General features: G+C 39.7%; 3 protein-coding genes across 4 annotated transcripts in view; 1 reads left to right on the top strand and 2 right to left on the bottom strand.

The window, feature by feature from the left end:
* Positions 1-2779, bottom strand: part of nhsb (Nance-Horan syndrome b (congenital cataracts and dental anomalies)) — a 39064-nt gene extending 36285 nt beyond the window's left edge. Inside the window, exon 1 of the mRNA XM_026377645.1 lies at positions 2500-2779. Coding sequence (XP_026233430.1) covers positions 2500-2779 — 280 coding nt within the window. The remainder of the gene's footprint in view (positions 1-2499) is intronic.
* Positions 1-14320, top strand: part of ace2 (angiotensin I converting enzyme 2) — a 44540-nt gene extending 30220 nt beyond the window's left edge. Inside the window, exons 2-19 of one of the 2 annotated variants that reach the window (XM_026377648.1) lie at positions 5965-6096; positions 6202-6360; positions 6553-6646; positions 7059-7202; positions 7425-7540; positions 7676-7781; positions 8436-8533; positions 8710-8882; positions 9506-9732; positions 10168-10312; positions 10553-10651; positions 11094-11216; positions 11381-11559; positions 12139-12197; positions 12305-12402; positions 12510-12626; positions 13774-13968; positions 14048-14320. In XM_026377648.1, the coding sequence (XP_026233433.1) occupies positions 6028-6096; positions 6202-6360; positions 6553-6646; positions 7059-7202; positions 7425-7540; positions 7676-7781; positions 8436-8533; positions 8710-8882; positions 9506-9732; positions 10168-10312; positions 10553-10651; positions 11094-11216; positions 11381-11559; positions 12139-12197; positions 12305-12402; positions 12510-12626; positions 13774-13968; positions 14048-14147 (2301 nt within the window). In that variant the 5' untranslated portion in view covers positions 5965-6027 and the 3' untranslated portion in view covers positions 14148-14320. Of the gene's footprint in view, positions 1-5765; positions 6097-6201; positions 6361-6552; positions 6647-7058; positions 7203-7424; positions 7541-7675; positions 7782-8435; positions 8534-8709; positions 8883-9505; positions 9733-10167; positions 10313-10552; positions 10652-11093; positions 11217-11380; positions 11560-12138; positions 12198-12304; positions 12403-12509; positions 12627-13773; positions 13969-14047 lie in introns of those variants that run through there. The other variant, XM_026377646.1, reaches the window with a different exon arrangement.
* A 406-nt stretch (positions 14321-14726) lies between these two features.
* Positions 14727-18752, bottom strand: LOC113147655. Its single transcript, XM_026338827.1, has 7 exons — positions 18655-18752; positions 18404-18522; positions 17150-17243; positions 16471-16843; positions 16141-16260; positions 15827-15966; positions 14727-15328 (listed from the first exon to the last, which is right to left on the bottom strand). The coding sequence occupies exons 1-7, from the start codon at positions 18664-18666 to the stop codon at positions 15104-15106; spliced, it is 1083 nt and encodes a 360-aa protein (XP_026194612.1). The 5' UTR covers positions 18667-18752; the 3' UTR covers positions 14727-15103.
* Positions 18753-18886: the final 134 nt, after the last annotated feature.

The following is an 18886-nucleotide window of genomic DNA, read 5'->3' as shown; positions in this document are numbered from 1 at the left end:
AATTATGCAGACAATCACTACATTTTTATTTAGCTTTGTGATAAGGAGCTCTAATTTAAGATTGGCTTACCCCTCACACCCCACACTGTGTCTCTACACTGAGGTGTAGCATTAAACGTTCAGATATTCACACAGTACATTTAGGGATTAGGTCAAATGCTTAGGGCAAATATCAAATGCTGTGAAAATGCTACTTCTGGTAACTACTTCCACAGGCTTTGGTGAAATTTTTTAATGTTTAATTATATGTGTCAGACTGAAACTGAACACTGCTTACGTCCATGTTTAGGATCAATTCAAGTTAGCATCGTATTGATTGCCTTGAATCTTGATACACTCCACAATCGTGTGAGGAAACTCTGTTGTCACTGATATTAAATCTCTGTGTGGACCCACAGCTATTCAGATCCTCAGGGTTCCTTTTGAAAGCTGAATCAAAATAGCAAATCTTTGGTGGACATCCAAGTCTGAGCATGGGCTTCTCGCTTCATCCAAGCTGAAGTCCCACACAGACAACTGAAGACTATTTTTTCTTTGTCTTTATATTTAATTTCGCTCTGTTTGCCCTTCCAAAAGAAAATATCTAATGACCAGTGTAGAAGTGAAGGATAAATAAAGATTCCACATGTTTTTTTTTTAAATGATTGTTTGATGGGGATTAGATTAGAGGCCCAAATGGGTAAAACCATTGCATTTTACAATAACTTACTGGAAAATAAACAACATCTGATGTATCAGAATAGTGTTTTTGTTTATTTGTTTGTTTGTTTTTCGAATATTCTATCTGAGGGGCCAACTTCTAGCACCAGTCCTACAGATGCCCTGACTCCCCAAGGCAAACCACTGGTCTTTAGTAAAGCGCTCACTCAATTGGAGTCTTGATTGGATGAGCTCACATGGACATTGTTGGATTTAAGATTCAAAGAACTGATAGTGCTGTGTGCTAAGTGATACTTCTTGTATGTCTTGACTGACTAAGGGGATATAGAAGCGCAATCCACTCCACAAATCAATATTTCAAGGTTTCCCGGGCACAACAGGTGCAACAAATATTCTGTTTTCTGGGTTTAGTGTGGCCGGCAGGTTTAAGGAGTTAGGAACAGAGATATGATGGTACTGTTGTGTGCTTGTGTTCAGTGTGAAAAGATGCTCGAGTGCAGTGTGTAAGGACATCAGCCTTGAAATTTAAATGTCTGTTCCTTTGTGCTGGACAAAATGCAAACAATCGTTCTCATACGCTTCAATTACAAGACACTAAATAGAAAGTCTTCAATGTCGGAGTCTCATTCATCCAGATCCACAGCAAACAAAACAGTATAGTAGGGCTGATTTATGTAATTAAGACACAGCCTGCCTTGCTGACAGATATACTTTGACTTGTATGTGTATGTGTGTGTGGTTAAGGGGGTGGGGGTTAATATAAGTATAGCTTCAGGCCTCAAAATGCTCTTTCATTGTCCCAGAATATGATAACCTAAAGCATTGATGGCTCCCACTGCACATAATTGGACTTAAATCACTATATGATCGCCTAAAATCAGAAGCCTCATACTGACGATACTGCAGAGGACATAAATAATATGTAGCTGCTGAACAGAAGGCGCTGTTACATGGAATTGCAGAGTCTCTCATTGATGCCAATCAGGCTTTTTTTTTTTTTTTTTTTTGTATGGGGTCCGTCCACAGCCGCATGCACTGCAATTACAGCGACTCCTGAATGTCTAGTGATGACCAGCTCATATTTACCCGGCTACATGGACATCTGGATTCATTATTGATGCTGTGTTGGTACCACCGCATGTGGAAAGGGTGGGTTTGGCGCACGGGGAGTCGCCCGTGAAAACCCCGACACACACACACACACACACACACACACACACACACACACACACACACACACACACACACACGCCTCAAAATCATCAGATGGACCTACACGAACGTAAATCAACGCATTCACACCCCCCGGAATGAACACAGAGTCCTTTCGTGGCCCCGCAAACACCGTCTGGACATGCTTCAGGTGTGCGCTACCCGCAGTAGCGAGACTGCGATCCTGAGCCAATGCAGCGGCAACACACGCCCCTCCGCTCCTCTCCGCTCCGCGCTGGATGCCCGTGAGCACACACACCGACTCCAGCACACTCGTCGACGGACAAACACACACACACACACCCGAGTCTGGACCACCAAATGAATGAATGAATGCACGGTAAAGACATCTGCGCCGTGAACATGCATCTCGGTGTTACCGGATAATCAAATGTGCAAATGCAACCGTGTGACACATTTCAATGGGGATGAGAGCGCGGCAGCGTCTACGACGTGCGTGCGTGCAGCTGGGCAAAAATCATTTTGAGGTGGGCGCCCTTCGAAGCATGAAGACACATATCTAGTGTATGAATGAATAAAATCACAGGTGTAGATCAAAGGCTGATTTCTTATTATTTCTTTTTTTTTTTGGACAGGGGGTACATACACTTGTGGTGGTCTACTTACGCACTGCCTCCTTTTTAGGGTCTAGGGCACTGGCAGTCTGCTGTATCTGGCCTATTTTGTTCTGGAGGACCCAGACCCGCTGGTTGGTGCTAAGGATGTCGTTTTCCAGCTCCTGAAATAAGGAGCAGGCGTGCCGGGCCAGGTCGGACAGCTGTCGCAAGGTCCGGGACAAAACCACGTTACTGATGGCACACAGGTCCTCGAAAAGCAGACCCTCATCGTTAGGGATCTGGTGCCTGCACAGAAGCTGCGGCTCCACAATCCTTTTGGCGAACGGCATTTTGCACGCCAGAAATAATAGGAGTTGTAAGCCAAGTTTAAATTCCCACTGCCTAGAAGAAAAAGGGAAAATGGGGAAACAGGCAACATCCAAATATATAAATCCACGAGAAACCCGATGAGGTTCAGGCCGACCGTGCGTTATCCCCGGGCGTCAATCCAAAGTTCCCAGATTCTCCTTGAGATCCTCCATCCTGCTGCTGGTTTCTGGGGATCACTCACACTCCCGCTCACACACGCACACGCACACACATGCACACACATGCAGGACACAGCAAAGCCCAGGTCAGTGGTGTGAGGATGCGTGTTGAGTCTGCGATCATGGGTTGCCTCCGTGCAGCGTCAAAACAGCCGGAGCGAAAAGGAAACACCAGGAAAAAAAATTTCAAAATAATAACCCGCATCACTCCGAATTAAAAGCAGGGATGTGGGAGGGCTCCGCAATGTCGCGTTCAAGTGAAAAGGGTTGGCAAAACATGAAACAACAACATTTGGATTATCGTGAAAAGGCCAGTGTTTAAAAGCTCAAATGTATTTCATATCCGGTCTCAGGGAATTGTTGCAGCCTGGCTCCGTGGCCTGAACAGCGAGCAGGCTGAGAGGATGAGAGAGAAGAGTGAGGTAAAACACGGACATGGGGATGCGTGTGAACTGGGAACCGTCAGAAAAATCAGCCTATAACCACAGTTTGTCATCATGACAGAGGAGCCATTTATAACAAGAGAATACTCCTTTCACACCCCGCTATTTAGAAAGTAGGCATCTTTAAGAAGACTTGAAAATGGTCACTGCATCCACAGGCTGATGAGCTCTATGCGCTGTAAATCACTCAGCCATGATTAACATCTCAAAACAATTAAAAATGTATAAAGTGCATAATCAGAACTTAGTCAAAAATAGTTAGTGTCAAGTGGGAATACACGTGGAAACAGAATACACTGAATAAACTCTGAATAAAATCCAGGATCCCTCTCATGTGCCCAGTTGTAGACATAACAGTACATGGTTAAAAAGTGATACACTTCAAAATAGATTTTATATAAGGGTACTGCACATAGACAGTGTTTCTATGTGGCTAAACTTCTAGGAGCACTTCCTACAGCAGGAACCTATACTGCACGATGGCCAGTGAACTATTTTTTTTTTTTTTTTTTTTTTGCTGAATGTGAGTTTCCAGGATGCTAAGCCCGGCTGTTGTCTCATTCATTCACAGTGATTAGCTTATAGCCTCTAGGCTCAGTCTGTATATAGACATGTCCCCAGTAAACTTGCTGTTGCAGCAAATTTGAGGCAGCACAGGTTGACAGTAACCTATCACGGGCCTCACCGAGCTGCCAAGAAGACAAGCCTGATACAAACTGTGAGGCAGCCTATACTGTGCACGAGTTTCAGCAAACAATACACCATACAGGGATTATTTATAGCCAGTGCAGGGGAACTGGGTCTTTTAAATGACTTTTGTTCAACAAACTGTAAATGTAAAGTACATTTACTTTACTTCTTCGATCAGTGATGGTAATAATGAACTTTCCAGGTTCAACAATTCCAGTTTAATTATTTAATAAATCTAATAACTAATGAGAACAAGAGAAACAATTGAAGAAACCAATGAGTACAGATGTAGACCTGCTAACATTGTTTGGCAGACACACATAAAAAAGCTGCACCAATCGTTTTTAACAAGCATGATGAAACCAACAGTGTCCACAGGAAGGCGCTGTTGAATCAAGTTAATGCTGCCAGGGATGAAAACAGGTGCACAGCTGCTCTGAAGTAACCCGATCAATTAGTGTGGCAGTGCTTCAAAAGCAAAATGTTGCTGCTGTCGACACAAAAACTATTATGATTCAGTTTTGTTGGTATTTAATTGATGTTTCAATAGATTGTTGATTGATTATAGCTGTGAAAGAAGGTGAGAGAGAGTATTATTCGCTTGGTGCTGGTAATATGTCTAAATAATAAACCTTGTCCTTGTGACTGATTACTTATCAGCATTTAGGGCCTAACAGTGCATGACTTGCATTTTATCTAGTGCTGGTAAAACCACCACCATCAGATAAGAAGGCCGGAGACTCAGGGAATGATAATGTCTCCTGTTTCCTTGACATGTTCCTTTTTAAATAATCATATTTCATTAAGAAATGACAAAGAGAAAATCAATAGAAAACGCAAGAACTGAAAGTGCACATACTGGTGATGTGATTATATTCTAGTCCAATACAATTCACTTCATTTTATTCATATAGCCACAAAACAACAAAAGTCATCTCAAGTCACTTTACATAGAAATATTAGTACCTTACAGAATTATATAGGAAACATACAGTATACACCGCCATAGATTTATATAGAAAACCAAACAAATCCCCCTGAGCAAACAGTAGGTGACAGTAGAGAAGAGAAGAAACCTCCAGCAGATCATTGTGGTCAGACATCTGCCTCCACTGGTTGGGGTGAGTTGTGAGAGGCACAACTACACAGGAGAGAAGACGTCAAGTTGTTGACAGGCGAGAAATGAATAGAGAGGAGGAGCTCAGGGTGTCACTGTCTATAGCAGCATAACTAAGAGATGGTTCAGAGTCACCTGAGCCATCTCTAACTATAAGCTTTATGAAAGGAAAGTTTTAATGTAGAGAGGGTGTGTGCTCCTGAACCTGAGCTGGAAGCTGTTGTTTGGAAACTACATGTTCACTCTGAGAACAGATTGTTCTATAATATTGATAATAAAAACGTTATTTTGATCAATGCTTTCAAACCAGGGAACAAATAGTAACTTTAAAAATCCCAAATAGAGGTTAATGTTTTTGGTTTATTAGTATTCCACTTCACATTGCTCCCCTGACTGATAGTGACTTATCACAAGACACAACTGTGTACCTAACTGTGCACTTTTCAGAACATGCAGTATTTTGTGGCTATTTTCCAACTGATAATATATCAGTTTATAACTCAGACTACCCACAAATTCCGAAACATCCTATCTGTAAATGAAAACTCAGATACACCCTCAGTTATTGCTCTGCTGTCCAAAGGCCAAGGCAGCACACGCGTTTATTGAATCTGTATAACAGAGGACAGGGTCCCGTCTCACCGCAGTCAGAGTGTGTGAATGGAGCTGTAGCAGCCAAGATGTCTCCTAGGATTCTTGTAGCATTGCTGGCTGTGGGTTGTGTTGTTTCTGCTCAGTCAGACGTGGAAAACAGTGCAAGGGAGTTCCTGCAGAGATTTGACGAGGAGGCAACTCAGCGTATGTACCAGTACTCGCTGGCGTCATGGGCCTACAACACTGATATCACAAAGGAGAACTCAGACAAACTGGTAAGCATTTGAGTAACATCCTAATCTCGCCCAAAAACACTGGTTAAATTAAATGAATATATACGTGGTGTAAGTGAGTGATTTAAATGTTTCCACCCCCTGCAGTCACAACAGGGGCAAATCTGGAGCAGTTTCTATGCCCAGATGTCAGAAGAGTCACTGAAATTCGCCATTGACCAGATCAGCGATCCTGAAATCAAATTACAGCTTATCTCCCTTCAAGACAAAGGCTCAGGTGCTCTATCCTCGGATAAAGCTGCATATGTAAGACGACTGTTCCACGTTACATTTTATTCTATTATAGAGATGTGCACATGAATAAGTTGTAAAATATTTTACTTCAAAAACACAAGCTTGGGCTTCTAGAGTAGCAGTCGCAGGTTTGAGTGAATTCTATCACTTGTCACCACTGTCACATTAACCTTGACGTTATTCTTGTGTTTTCTTTCCTTGTAGCTCAGTAAAATCATGAGTGAAATGAGTACAATCTACAGCACAGCGACAGTGTGTCTAATGGATGATCCCCTTAACTGCCAGACTTTGGAGCCAGGTACGCTCTGTTAATAACGCTTAGTATATATTGACCTGGCTGCCAGCTACTATCAGCCAAAGTCATCTGATATGAATATTTTAACTTTAATGAAAAAAAGACAAGGGAAAAACCTGCTTTAAATATATTTTGTTTTTATATCTATCCAGTGGCAGAAAGTACATTAACTTCTTTATAATGTTTGGGCACTTTACTTGAATATTTCCGTTAGATGCTACTTGATATGTGTATTCTGAGCTGTTCTGCTCTCTCCCTTTAAAATGATCAGAAACTAGTGTTCACAGTTTGCTTCACCTTGATTATGACCATCAATGCATTAGTATGAACAATCTAATGGTCATACTTTTAAACATTTAGTTCCATAATACTTCTATTTTTACACATTTTATCCAGCATCTTCCTGTGTTTACAGGCCTGGAGCTTGTAATGGCAAACAGCACAGACTACGCTGAGCGTCTACATGTGTGGGAGGGCTGGAGAAGAGAGGTGGGCAAGAGGATGAGGCCTCTGTACGAAGACTACGTGGATCTGAAGAATGAAGCTGCCAAACTAAACGGTGACACGTCTGAAAGAAAAATGTCAAATATTATATTATAGTGAGGATGTGCAGCTACAGTAAGAAATAATATCATCTTAGGGTTGGTGCTTTTGTTAAGTTTAGGTAACAGCTCTCATTTAATGTTAAAGTAACTAAGAAGTTTATGCTGTAAACTGAAACGTGGCAGCCTTGTGCTTTTTCTTTTGACCCCTTCTGTGTTGTGGATTTTCACACATTCAGGTTTTGAAGACTACGGAGCTTACTGGAGAAATAATTATGAAACCATAGAGGAGGATGCTCAGTTCAAGTACACCAGAGACCAGCTGATGCAGGATGTCCGTTCTCTGTACAAAGAGGTTTGTCAGTGGATTTGCATATTGCGATTTGTTTTGTGTTTCACGACTAATTTAATGAGAATGTACAGTTTGTTATTGATTGCGTGAATGAGTGAGTAATTTGTTGTTTTTTGTTTTTTGTTTTTTTTTTTACAGATATTGCCCTTATATAAGGAGCTGCATGCCTATGTGAGAGCCCAGCTTATAAAGGTCTACCCAGGACACATTGATCCAGAAGGACCTCTGCCAGCCCACCTGCTGGGTATGTAGAGATTTTTATTAAGGACACTTCAACCAGGTGAAAGGAAAACCCCATAGCTAAGTATAAACATAGGTAACAGTGTTAATTATCTTCTTTTGTGTGTTCCTATGTTTCCTATTGTTGCTCTTGGATAATTGAATTCAATTATTAGTAAAGTTTCACTTGTATTTTAATGAAAAGTAAAAACAGTACAGCAGTAAGATTAAAGATCTAGATTAAATTGTGGTTCTGGTGTGTAACAATAGTGTGAGATCATTGTGAATTTGAAGTATGTCTCCCTCTGTTGTCCATGTCTCATCATGACCAGGTTATTTAATGTATGGTTGTGGATGATGAAAAGGTAGTAGCTGCAGTAGGTAAAATAAGCATTTTATGTACTGTAAAGCTTTAAAGTGTTTCTATGTCTCTCATTTGATAGGCATAATTCTTCTGGCCTTAGTATTTGGTTTGGTTGCTTAAAGGTGCAGAAAAAAACATGCAATTAAGGGCACAAGGGCATTAAGCTGGAGCTCAGCCTCATCATTTGCCACAGTTTGAATTATACATATCAGTCCCTGTGAAAAGAAAATTGAAAGAACCACTCCTACATGAATTTGTCTAAAGGTGAAGTGTATAGATGAAAAAACACCTTTACTTTTTGTGTTTGTTGTTCAGGTGACATGTGGGGAAGATTCTGGACCAACCTGTACCCTTTGTCCGTCCCCTACCCTGAAAAAACAGATATTGACGTCAGCGTAGCTATGGTGGAGAAGGTATCTATCTATCTATCTATCTATCTATCTATCTATCTATCTATCTATCTATCTATCTATCTATCTATCTATCTATCTATCTATCTATCTATCTATCTATCTGTCTGTCTGTCTGTCTGTCTGTCTGTCTGTCTATGGTAACTGACATTATACACTAACGACAACTTGACTCTCAGGGCTGGACTGAGCGTCGACTTTTCGAAGAAGCAGAGAAATTCTTCATGTCTGTGGGTCTGTACGAGATGTTTGACAACTTCTGGAATAACTCCATGTTTGTGAAGCCCGAGGATGGTCGCAAGGTGGTCTGCCACCCCACAGCCTGGGACCTGGGAAACAGGGAGGACTTTAGGTAGCATAAATCCACACACATACAGATGTTCACACCGACATATACAGCCATATGCGGCCATCGGCCAGGCAAAGTCTCTGATTTTAAAGTTTCTGTCTAATAATGGTGTAAATGTATATCCAACAAACTTGGGCAGCTTCTTTCTAGAACCGCTGGAGATTTTGTCAGAGCAAATATTTCAGAGCATAGACTCTCTTCATGATGTTGTCTTGTCTTCAGAGTAGTCTAACTGTAGATGAGTATATGGGGGCCATAAATGGTTAATCTGTGAGTCATTCTTTCGTACTAATAAAGATAACCTGCGTTTATGTTTTTAAGGTTTAACAGTTTATAGTTTGTCCAAAAGCTACAGTAACTATACAGTAGCTCATTCCAAAAAGTAAGGTTTAAGCCTCCTTAAGTGTCATTTTGGGTTAAAATGCTGAATTTAACTACTTCTCCATTAAGCCATGTTCTCCGCCTGAATCCTTAGATAATGTCTTAATTAATTTTTTTTACAGTTTGTGGCATGTGACTCAGCAGAAACACGTTATTGCACAAACTGTTTTATTCATACATTATGTCTGATACCGTTCCACACGGCATACGTGCTTCCATCAACACTGCTGCTGTCACATTTTCAGAATCAAAATGTGCTCCAAGGTCAACATGGACGACTTCCTCACAGCACACCACGAGATGGGCCACAACCAGTACCAAATGGCTTACCGCAACCAGTCCTACCTCCTGAGGGATGGAGCCAACGAAGGTTTCCATGAAGCTGTTGGAGAAATCATGTCCCTCTCTGCTGCAACACCCGGACACCTTAAGAACCTGGACCTCCTGCCTGCTGACTTCATTTATGATGAGGGTACTACTGATATATATAATGCTGACAGTTACCAAAATAGAAAATATTGTTGCTTGAATCTGCAGATCCCATTAATTGTTTCTTTCAGTGCATTGTTTTGGTTTTTGGCTCATAAATGTGTTAGTTTAGTGTAGTTTCTAGCAGCAGTCAGTTATTAGGGAGTGTTTTCTGCTCTAAACCCCCTCCATACACTATCTGCTTAGCACCAAATAGCAGACAAATTAGTAGCTTAAGGGCCAGGAATTTTCATTCATTTACATACTGACATAGTTTTTAAAATAGCATATCAAATGTAAGGCTCTGGATTTTGCATTAAGCTGAATTGTTTTTCCGTGTTGTTTCCCAGGCTTCGTTCACAGCTTAACTTGCCAAAAACAGCTCCCTACAATTTCACTCTTTGTAATGTCAACCATTCTGTGTTTTTCTACTTTGCAGAAACAGAGATCAACTTCTTGTTGAAACAAGCACTGACTATTGTAGCCACACTGCCGTTCACCTACATGCTGGAGGAGTGGAGGTGGCAGGTGTTTGCAGGAAACATCCCCAAGGATAAATGGATGGAGCGCTGGTGGGAGATGAAGTAAGCAGAGGCCTACATGAATAATCCTGTGAACTTAACCAGCCTGTGAAAAGTGACAGTACATTGTATAAAACTGTAATGAAATGTGAGCTTAACGCTTAAAGTGAAATGGATTATTATTTATTTTTATTTTAAATGTATTTATTTCTTATTTTTGTGTAACCTCAGTGGCTCCTTTACTGCAGGTCTCTTAGTACCGCATCAGTCTGCATCAGTGTTGACTATGTGTTGTCAAAACAGGAGGGAGCTGGTCGGAGTGGTGGAGCCAGTGCCAAGAGATGAGACTTACTGTGACCCACCTGCTCTCTTCCATGTGTCTGGAGATTATTCTTTCATTAGGTAACATTGTAAAGAACACCAAACTTTGAAACTGGATTTATTATGAGCTACTGTTATGACTTTTTATTATTTATTATAAACTACTTCACTCAGTTACCATGAACCACTAATTCAGTTTCAGATTTACAGGCAGATAGAAATCTACACAGTGTCTGTTAAAACAACGTGTTATGTGTTTTTGGCTTTTAGCTTTTATCAAAATGGTCATTCTGCTGTAATCACACATCATGTCATCACCAGCATCTCAAGCAGCCAAAGCTAGAGAGCAAAGTGCGAACTAGAAGTGTTAAAACATTCAAAGTAGAATCCAGACGATTTTAACTTTGACTTACTGTAGAATAAATTCATTACTGAACTGTGATAAAAGCTGTGAGAAAGATTTTAAGATGCAGTGTGGTACAACAAATCATGTGTGCGTGTTTGTCACTTGTTGTGAATACAGATACTTCACAAGAACCATCTACCAGTTTCAGTTCCAAAAAGCTCTCTGTGACGCAGCAGGTCATACGGACGTTTTGTCCACATGTGACATCACTGGTTCTACAGCAGCAGGAACTAAACTTAAGTAAGATTAACCTTTGAAGACACTTTCTATTTGTCTGACCTCATCAAATCAGTAGTAGAATATGGTTTAATTCCATTTTACTGTAGCAAATTACACTGTGTGTCACATGTTAATGCGTGTTAAGGTGATAATATAATAATATAATATTAAATATTTTCGGCTAGGAATATGTTAGAGATGGGAAGGTCCCAGTCCTGGACCAGGGCTTTGCATACAATCTCCGGTGATGTGAGGATGGATGCTGGTCCCCTGTTGGCTTATTTCCAAAAACTTCATGTCTGGCTGCAGGCGGAGAACCAGAAACATGGCAGGACTGTAGGGTGGAACACAGCAACAGATCCATGTGAGTGCAAAAGGAGCTAATAATTAAATAATTTTCCTTAAAATAACACTTTAATACCATGGCCTCTGCTCTTATTTGCTTTGTTTACCAAAGGTTAGACAAAACAAATATGAAGCTTCTTTTAAAACTATAAGTTTACTTGTTTTTTTTTTGGTAATACTTTGTTAGCTTGATATAACACCTACTATATCATCAAATATCTTTAAATATAATTAAAAAAAACACATGTTGATTCTTTCTTAAGGCTCTTTTCTGTGAGATTAATATTTGATCGATACAATATATAGTAGAGTCCCTGCATTTCCCCAATAGATGTATGGAACTATAAACAGATTTGAAAATCTCCCACAGAAACATTTCATCTGTATGAGCAAACAAACAAGTCACAATGATGTAATAACCAAAATAACCAAAACATCTGTCACTTCTGGTGAAACATTTGTTCTGCCCTTTTCATAACGACAGTGTAATACAAAAAAATCCCTGTGCACATTTTAAGGAAGTAGAAAAGAACACAGAATTTAGTGTTTTTTGTTTCACATTTATTTATTAAAAATTTGGTGATTGTTTTGTCAACAGACTCAGACTATGCCATCAAAGTGAGAATAAGTTTGAAGACTGCCCTGGGCAATAACGCTGTGAGTGATCAGTATTATTAACAAGTGTAATTACTGTACAAAATCTGCTTACATATGAAACTGAATTGAATTAGCATTCAACATTAATGAACTTAAATGTGTTTCAGTATCCCTGGAATGACAATGAGATGTACCTGTTCAAGGCAAGCGTTGCATACGCTTTGAGGCAGTACTACAGTCTAAAGAACGAGACCCTTCTCTTCACGTCAGTATCCAGTGCATCAACTTGGCACCAAAGCTATACTTTGTTTTCCTCTGACTATCTTTTGCTACCACATAGGTTTGAGTGTGTTTCTTTGCTTGCTCTTGCAGAGCAGAGAATGTCCTCACCTATAAGGATACTCCTAGAATCTCCTTCTACATGGTGGTCACCAATCCATCAACTCCCTCCATATATATCCCAAAAGATGATGTAGAGGCTGCCATACGGTAAACTTCATTCAACACACTTGTGTTTCGTCATTACTACATTCAACTGTTTCACTGAATAACGTGTTACGAACTGGCTAACGAACAACCCCAAGAGCAGAAAAGCAGTGAGAACAGAGTATGTTTTTCCACAATGATTTATTAACAAATTAATGAGACTACAAACAGAACAGAGGTGATGCAAATACAACTATCAGGGAGAAAACAAAAAACTCAAATGAGCAGAAAAACTAAAGATACTCTGCAAAAGGCAGGCAAAATAAGACTAACAGAGCTAGCTGTACAAACAAAAGAAAGCACAGCATAAGCTGGCACGAACTATCAAGAAAACAAAATCACAGCAAAAGCTGGCACTAACAGTACGAGATCTAAGGAGTAAACAAAGGAAGCTTCAAGCTGACTATACTGCAAATTACTTAAGAACCGTGCAGAAACAAACTAGAGGTCGGGAAAAGCGTGAGTAACAGGAACAGGGAACAAACGAGGTAGACAGTTGACACACTAGCAAATGACAAAAGAACAGACAGCAACTTAAATACACAACACACTAATAAGTAACACAAAACACCTGCTAAAAACAAACACCTGCAATTACTCAGTCAGCTGAGACACGCCCCCGGAAGTGAGAGAAAAAACAAAACCTGGTAAACAGAAACAAAGACTTCCGGAGACACTGTCTCAGCTGGTCGGAGGAGGGGACTGTAACATAATGTGTCAGTCCATTTTGGTCCTGGTACCTTCAGTGCAAAACAATTATAAAGTTGTTAGTAAAGTAAACATTCATGGTTCCCAGAGGATGAATCACAGTGACTTTGATGATCCCCTGTAGTTTGCTGGCACCTCAAGTTGGTCCAAACATTAACTACAGAGCTACATGGTTTACAGGCAATCATCAACTTCATCAATATTATCAGGCCAATATTTAAAGTAGGGAAAGTAAGTAGATGCAAAACTAATGACATTTCATGACGTTGACATGCTGATAATAGCTTTCAACTCAAGGCACTGGTGTTTCTAACTATGGCCTCACAGAGCTCCTGAAGTATCATGACTGTTGACACTTGGTCATTTGAAAAATTTTGGTTGAGTCACTTCACACGTATAATACGTGCAAAAGCAATAATGAGCCCATTTTTTTAAATCTCAGGTTAAGTCGAGGAAGAATCAACGATGCTTTCCAACTGGATGATAGGACACTGGAGTTTGTGGGTATCCCAGGAACACTGGCACCTCCTGCAAAGCAGCCAGTGGAGGTGTGGCTGGTGGTGTTTGGGGTTGTCATGGGAGTCGTGGTGCTAACGGGAGTCTACCTAATCATCTCTGGAGCCCGAGAGCGCAAGAAGTGAGTTTGGCTGATGCATTTACAGCATGTTAGACCTTTCATTTATTTAACTGTAACACATGATTCTTTGTATTTGAAGGAAATCAAAGCGTGGCCTGGAAAATCCATATGATTCAAACACTGATGGACAAACAAACAAGGCCTTTGACAACAGTGATGATGAGCAAACTGGATTCTGATTCACCAAACAACACAGGGAAGGTGTCTTCAGTGCTCACGTAAACTAGGTTCAAAGTCACTGTCCAAGAATAAGGAAGCAAACATTATTGCTTTTATAAGGCCTTTCTCTCTTTCACCACCTTTGAGCTCTCAAAATACTGTAACTGTTAAATGTGAATATGTGTGAAAGTTTAACCTGTAAAATAAACTATACAGTATTTAAAGCTACAAAATGTCTGGAAATCAAGTAAACAGCTCCTTTCACCCTTCACTCTTCACTCACTCACTCAGACACACACACACACACACACACACACACACACACACACACACACACACACACACACACACACACACACACACACACACACACACACACACACACATATATATATATACATATATATACTGTATAAATATGATCCCTAAGTCTGAATATTAATACCAGTTATTTCTGAGATGTGTTATCAATAGGATTTTATTTTACATGTTCAAATTACATTAACAATAATATAGAACCAGAGTTAATAATATATAGTCATGGTTAATTAAATGTCTAAGCTTATTTTATTACATTGTAATCATGATTACAGGTTACAATATGTTGTATTATTTTGCTCCCAACAACTTATAATAATGTGCATTAGAAAGAGTTAAATAAAGACAATGTTAACAACACCTGAAGAATTACAGTACATTGCATATGTTTTGATTAGCATAAAATAGAAAAATATAAAAAATGAACAAAAGCCAATTACAAGAAATGATGTCATCAAATTAAATCAGCACCTTGCACACAGGTTATTTTTTGAATTAGGCATACTTGTATGATACATATCTACGCACTTCTGCAATAGCAGAATTTGACACAGTCACACTGGTTTGTGTTACTGGAGCAGTGGCTCAATCAACAGAGCTCCTTTTTTCCTTTTTTTGTAAAACAACTGTAGTTACTCCTGAAGAAAATGATTTTCCGTCACTTCTGAATGACGAAGAGGAACGACGGGTCGCTCTGTTGGTCCACGGTGTCTATTTTGACCTGAAATTCTGTGTTTACACTGACTATTTGGATGAACCAGCCGCTGTACAGCGCAGACTCAAACCTCGTGGTTTTGGAGCGGTCAGACTTCATGTAGAAGACAAAGGAGAGGGCTCGCTCATCAGTCTTGGTGATCTGCTTGAGCCTTTGCTTTTCACAAGTCTGAAACAACATAGTGTTACTTAGCTTGTTGAATCAGACATGAAATAATAATGAATATAACGTACCAATAACATTTTAATTATCTATCTACTGTATAACACATACACATTTTGCGTTCATTTACTGAAACAGTAGTAGTGTTAGAGTCGGTCATTTGACAATTTACCACTTTGAAATTTCGTTATTATAACATTTTGTACAGAAATAAATAGTTTTCAGATGTGTATTTTGTTCATGTCTTGGGTTGTGACCAAATACCTGTCTCAAAACTAAAGACATGACCATCAGTCTTAACTGCACTTTGTTTTTAGTACAAATTCAAATACTGCTAACCATCACTAGAGTATGTTGGCATCATGTCCTCAGAGCACATTAGTGTGTACCGTTTATTTACCAGTGTCATTTCATTGTTTTCAGTGGCCGACCCCACTGATATGTCAACATTTTCTTGCAATGTCCTCCCGCTTTGACTAGAAATAGCAGCTGTGTAATTGTTACCTCGACCTTTAGAAATGCCCTCCCTCCTTCTCTGCAGCATCTGATGAAGCAGTTGGAATCTGTGAAGTTTAGGACCACTGGTATTCCTCGGAAAACCCTGTCCATAAAGTTTGACTTGTAGTGGTAGATGGTAATCCTCTCTGGACACAAAGATGTAAAAAAACATGTAAATTTCCTCAGTAGAGGAAATGATCTATATCAGATCTATAATAGAGGAAGAGCGTATCCCTAATTAAACATTTCCTCTAAGATGACTGCTCAGATTATTCAGGTAAATATTTTGTGCCTTGTTGCTGTAGCTATGACCAACAAACCTGGATTTGGTGATGCATAGAGTATGTGTTGCGAACAGAGAGCTCTGATGTAATTTTGAGAGGCCACGTGTTCAATCGACGCGGTCAGAGGCTTATCCTGTCGGAAACTTCCTCTCGGTACTGAAAAGAAGACACAGAACTATCAGACAGGTGAGTTATGGTTCGTAATTTCTATCCCATTTGGATGAGGGTTGTCGTCATTATGGGGCTTCACTTAAAAGCTTCTTAACTCTGTTTATCTGTTGATTAATGTAGAACATGTTAAAGCTGTGAAACCACAACTAACTTACTGTCATAGCTAAGGGAAGAGACATGAAACCACAGACTCACCAAGCGTCACTGTGCTAGATGTTGACACCATGACAACATCATTAAAGGTGCACCCTGTTCCATTACACCCATGACAGGGCGCCCCAGTGCCGCAGCCCCTGCCTTTCACCACAGAGATACTGGTTGTATTCATGGAAATGACGAGCAGATCCCTCTCCTCCCTGTCTTCAGCTCGGCAAATATCCTCCTCTACTCCCCCATCGTCCCTTCTGTCTTCCTCCTGCCTCACTTCATTCTCCTCCAGGTCTGCCTCCCTCTTCATCTCCATGCTGAATTGGAGTATTGTGAATTCCTTGGAGATGGGATGTAAAGTCTCCACAGCCGGTAAAAACTGGTTATTGTGCTCCTCCATCCTGCTCGCCTTGTGCACCATCTAAAGAGAGCAGAAGCAGAGGGTTGATACAGGATATGAGGTCAGACTGATCATCAACTGTACGTCTATTTTTGCGTGTTATTAGTTCCGTACATGGCTGTTCAAGATCGGCAGTGCAACACCGTGTCATGTACATTTAGGACTGTATAATGCAATTTCATGTAAAGCTGGACTTACCAGCCATCATTTAACAATAAATATCATTACAGTCAGCAAAGTTTATCTAAAGTTTGACTTTACTTACAGGCTAAAAAAAAAGCAGGTATAGTGTTCGTGAAGACTCAACATGGAATATTTTTAACTCACCAGCTTGAGATTCCCCATAGCTATCATTTTTGCCAACTCCTCAGGTGTGAGATCCTGCAGGTCCATGTCATTAATCCTCATCAGCTTATCGCCTCTGCTCAGAATAAACAGAAAACATTAAAGATAACACTTAGTTTAACTTACGACTGAAGCTTGTAGACCATCATAGATCATCATGTTATCAAAAATGTTTAAAACGGATTAGACATTTATGTTATGATGGAAGATGCCAGGTCACAGAGTTGTGAGAAGGTTCCTGCGCGTTTCATGTGAGATTCTGTGTCCACATTGGGTTGTAGTTAGACAGATTTTATTGGTGGACTTCTGCTTTTAGCATGCGGTAGTGAAACAAACTAAACCTCTGTGTCCGTCGCAGCGTTTCTATTAAAAGATGTTGCACTGAGCTGCTGCAGAACCTCTGGACGAAGAAACATTTTTTAAATCTTTCTGTGCTTTTTCATAGTTTTCCTTAGGTGGGTGGAGGTTGATTGAAAAAGAGCCACAGTCCTGAAGAATCTGCACATCTGCAGGTGTGAATGTTGATAGGTTGTGTAGAACTTCATTTAAACATATATTAGTAGATTATAAAAATCTGCTCTGATGATCTCGTTTGAGACATAAAAGCTGAACATCACACTTATGACACAAGGAAATATTTATGATTTCTAAATAATCCATAATGGAAATGATTAATTGTTTAAGGTCTAATTGACATTTTTGAAACTATAAGTGTTTAGAAAACCTGTTATTAAGTTTACCTTAGAAAATGATGGTACAGTATGAGAAGAGTCATTCCGTCAGTTCTTGTTTTGAGTTTTTAATCACATATTAAAACACTTTTATTCTCTTCACTTTATGTCACACACAGTTTCTTTCTTTTTATCCTCTCTCAGATCTTGATTTTGTTTTCTTAACTTGCTAAAACAAAGTAATTGTGACTTTTTGTATGTTTTTCTTGGCTTCTCATTTACTTCCTGATAAGTAAGTAACTTGTCATTTGTGTTTTTATGGCCTTTCACATTTCCTTCTGTTTGTTTTTAATGAGTTCATTTAATTAGTTGTCTTTGATTTAATCTATTTTCTGGGCTTGAACAATAATTCTTGCTCTTGATTTCATTAGTTATATAGAAATTTCCCTTAATGTTTTCAACATAAAACAGGGAATTCGAATTCAAGAGACATTCGAAGACTGTTATTAAGTTCAGATCAACATTTGGCTTTGTGTTTAATAATGTGCCAGCTTCTGATTTTTACCTGACAAACATCTTTTCTCCATTTGTGTTTTTGTACTTCACCACGTTGTTCACTTCGTACTGGTGCTTTCCCTCATGGATCTGGTGGACGATCAACACACCCCCCTTAACCAGAGAATCCTGAATGAGAAGTGAATTAACAAACTTTCTCTGAATAAGGAACAGCAACTAATACACACAATTAAAAACAAACAAGCAAAAATCCCACGTTTAAAACTGCTCACTTTAATAGACATGGACATTATTGCCTACCTTCAGGTCCATGGCTCTCGACGTGTCCGCTACAGGTGATGACAGAGAATGAAGCCAACACCAGAAGCGGCTGTGGTCTTTTAAAGCCTCAGCGTGTGTGTGCGCTTCTGCTATGTATGAACTAACAGGAAGTGGGAATTAGAGCCATTCACATAGTCATTAATAGGGAACTGATGTCAGAAGAGGAAGCAGGTGACTAACAAATCTGTAATAAAAAACAAAACAAAAAAAC

The sequence above is a fragment of the Anabas testudineus genome, chromosome 3 (genome assembly GCF_900324465.2).
Source record: "Anabas testudineus chromosome 3, fAnaTes1.2, whole genome shotgun sequence".
In the NCBI taxonomy this organism is placed as follows: Eukaryota; Metazoa; Chordata; class Actinopteri; order Anabantiformes; family Anabantidae; genus Anabas; species Anabas testudineus.
The sequence above is the reverse complement of the archived record's forward strand: the minus strand, read 5'-3'. Positions and strand labels throughout refer to the sequence as shown.

What these genes read in the sequence shown, in the direction of transcription:
- LOC113147655 (XM_026338827.1), bottom strand. An exon ending in ATCTAGCACAGTGACGCTTG is followed by an intron (nt 16,261 to 16,470) that starts GTGAGTCTGTGG and finishes TCTTCTTTTCAG; the next exon opens with TACCGAGAGGAAGTTTCCGA. An exon ending in CTATGCATCACCAAATCCAG is followed by an intron (nt 15,967 to 16,140) that starts GTTTGTTGGTCA and finishes CTTTGTGTCCAG; the next exon opens with AGAGGATTACCATCTACCAC.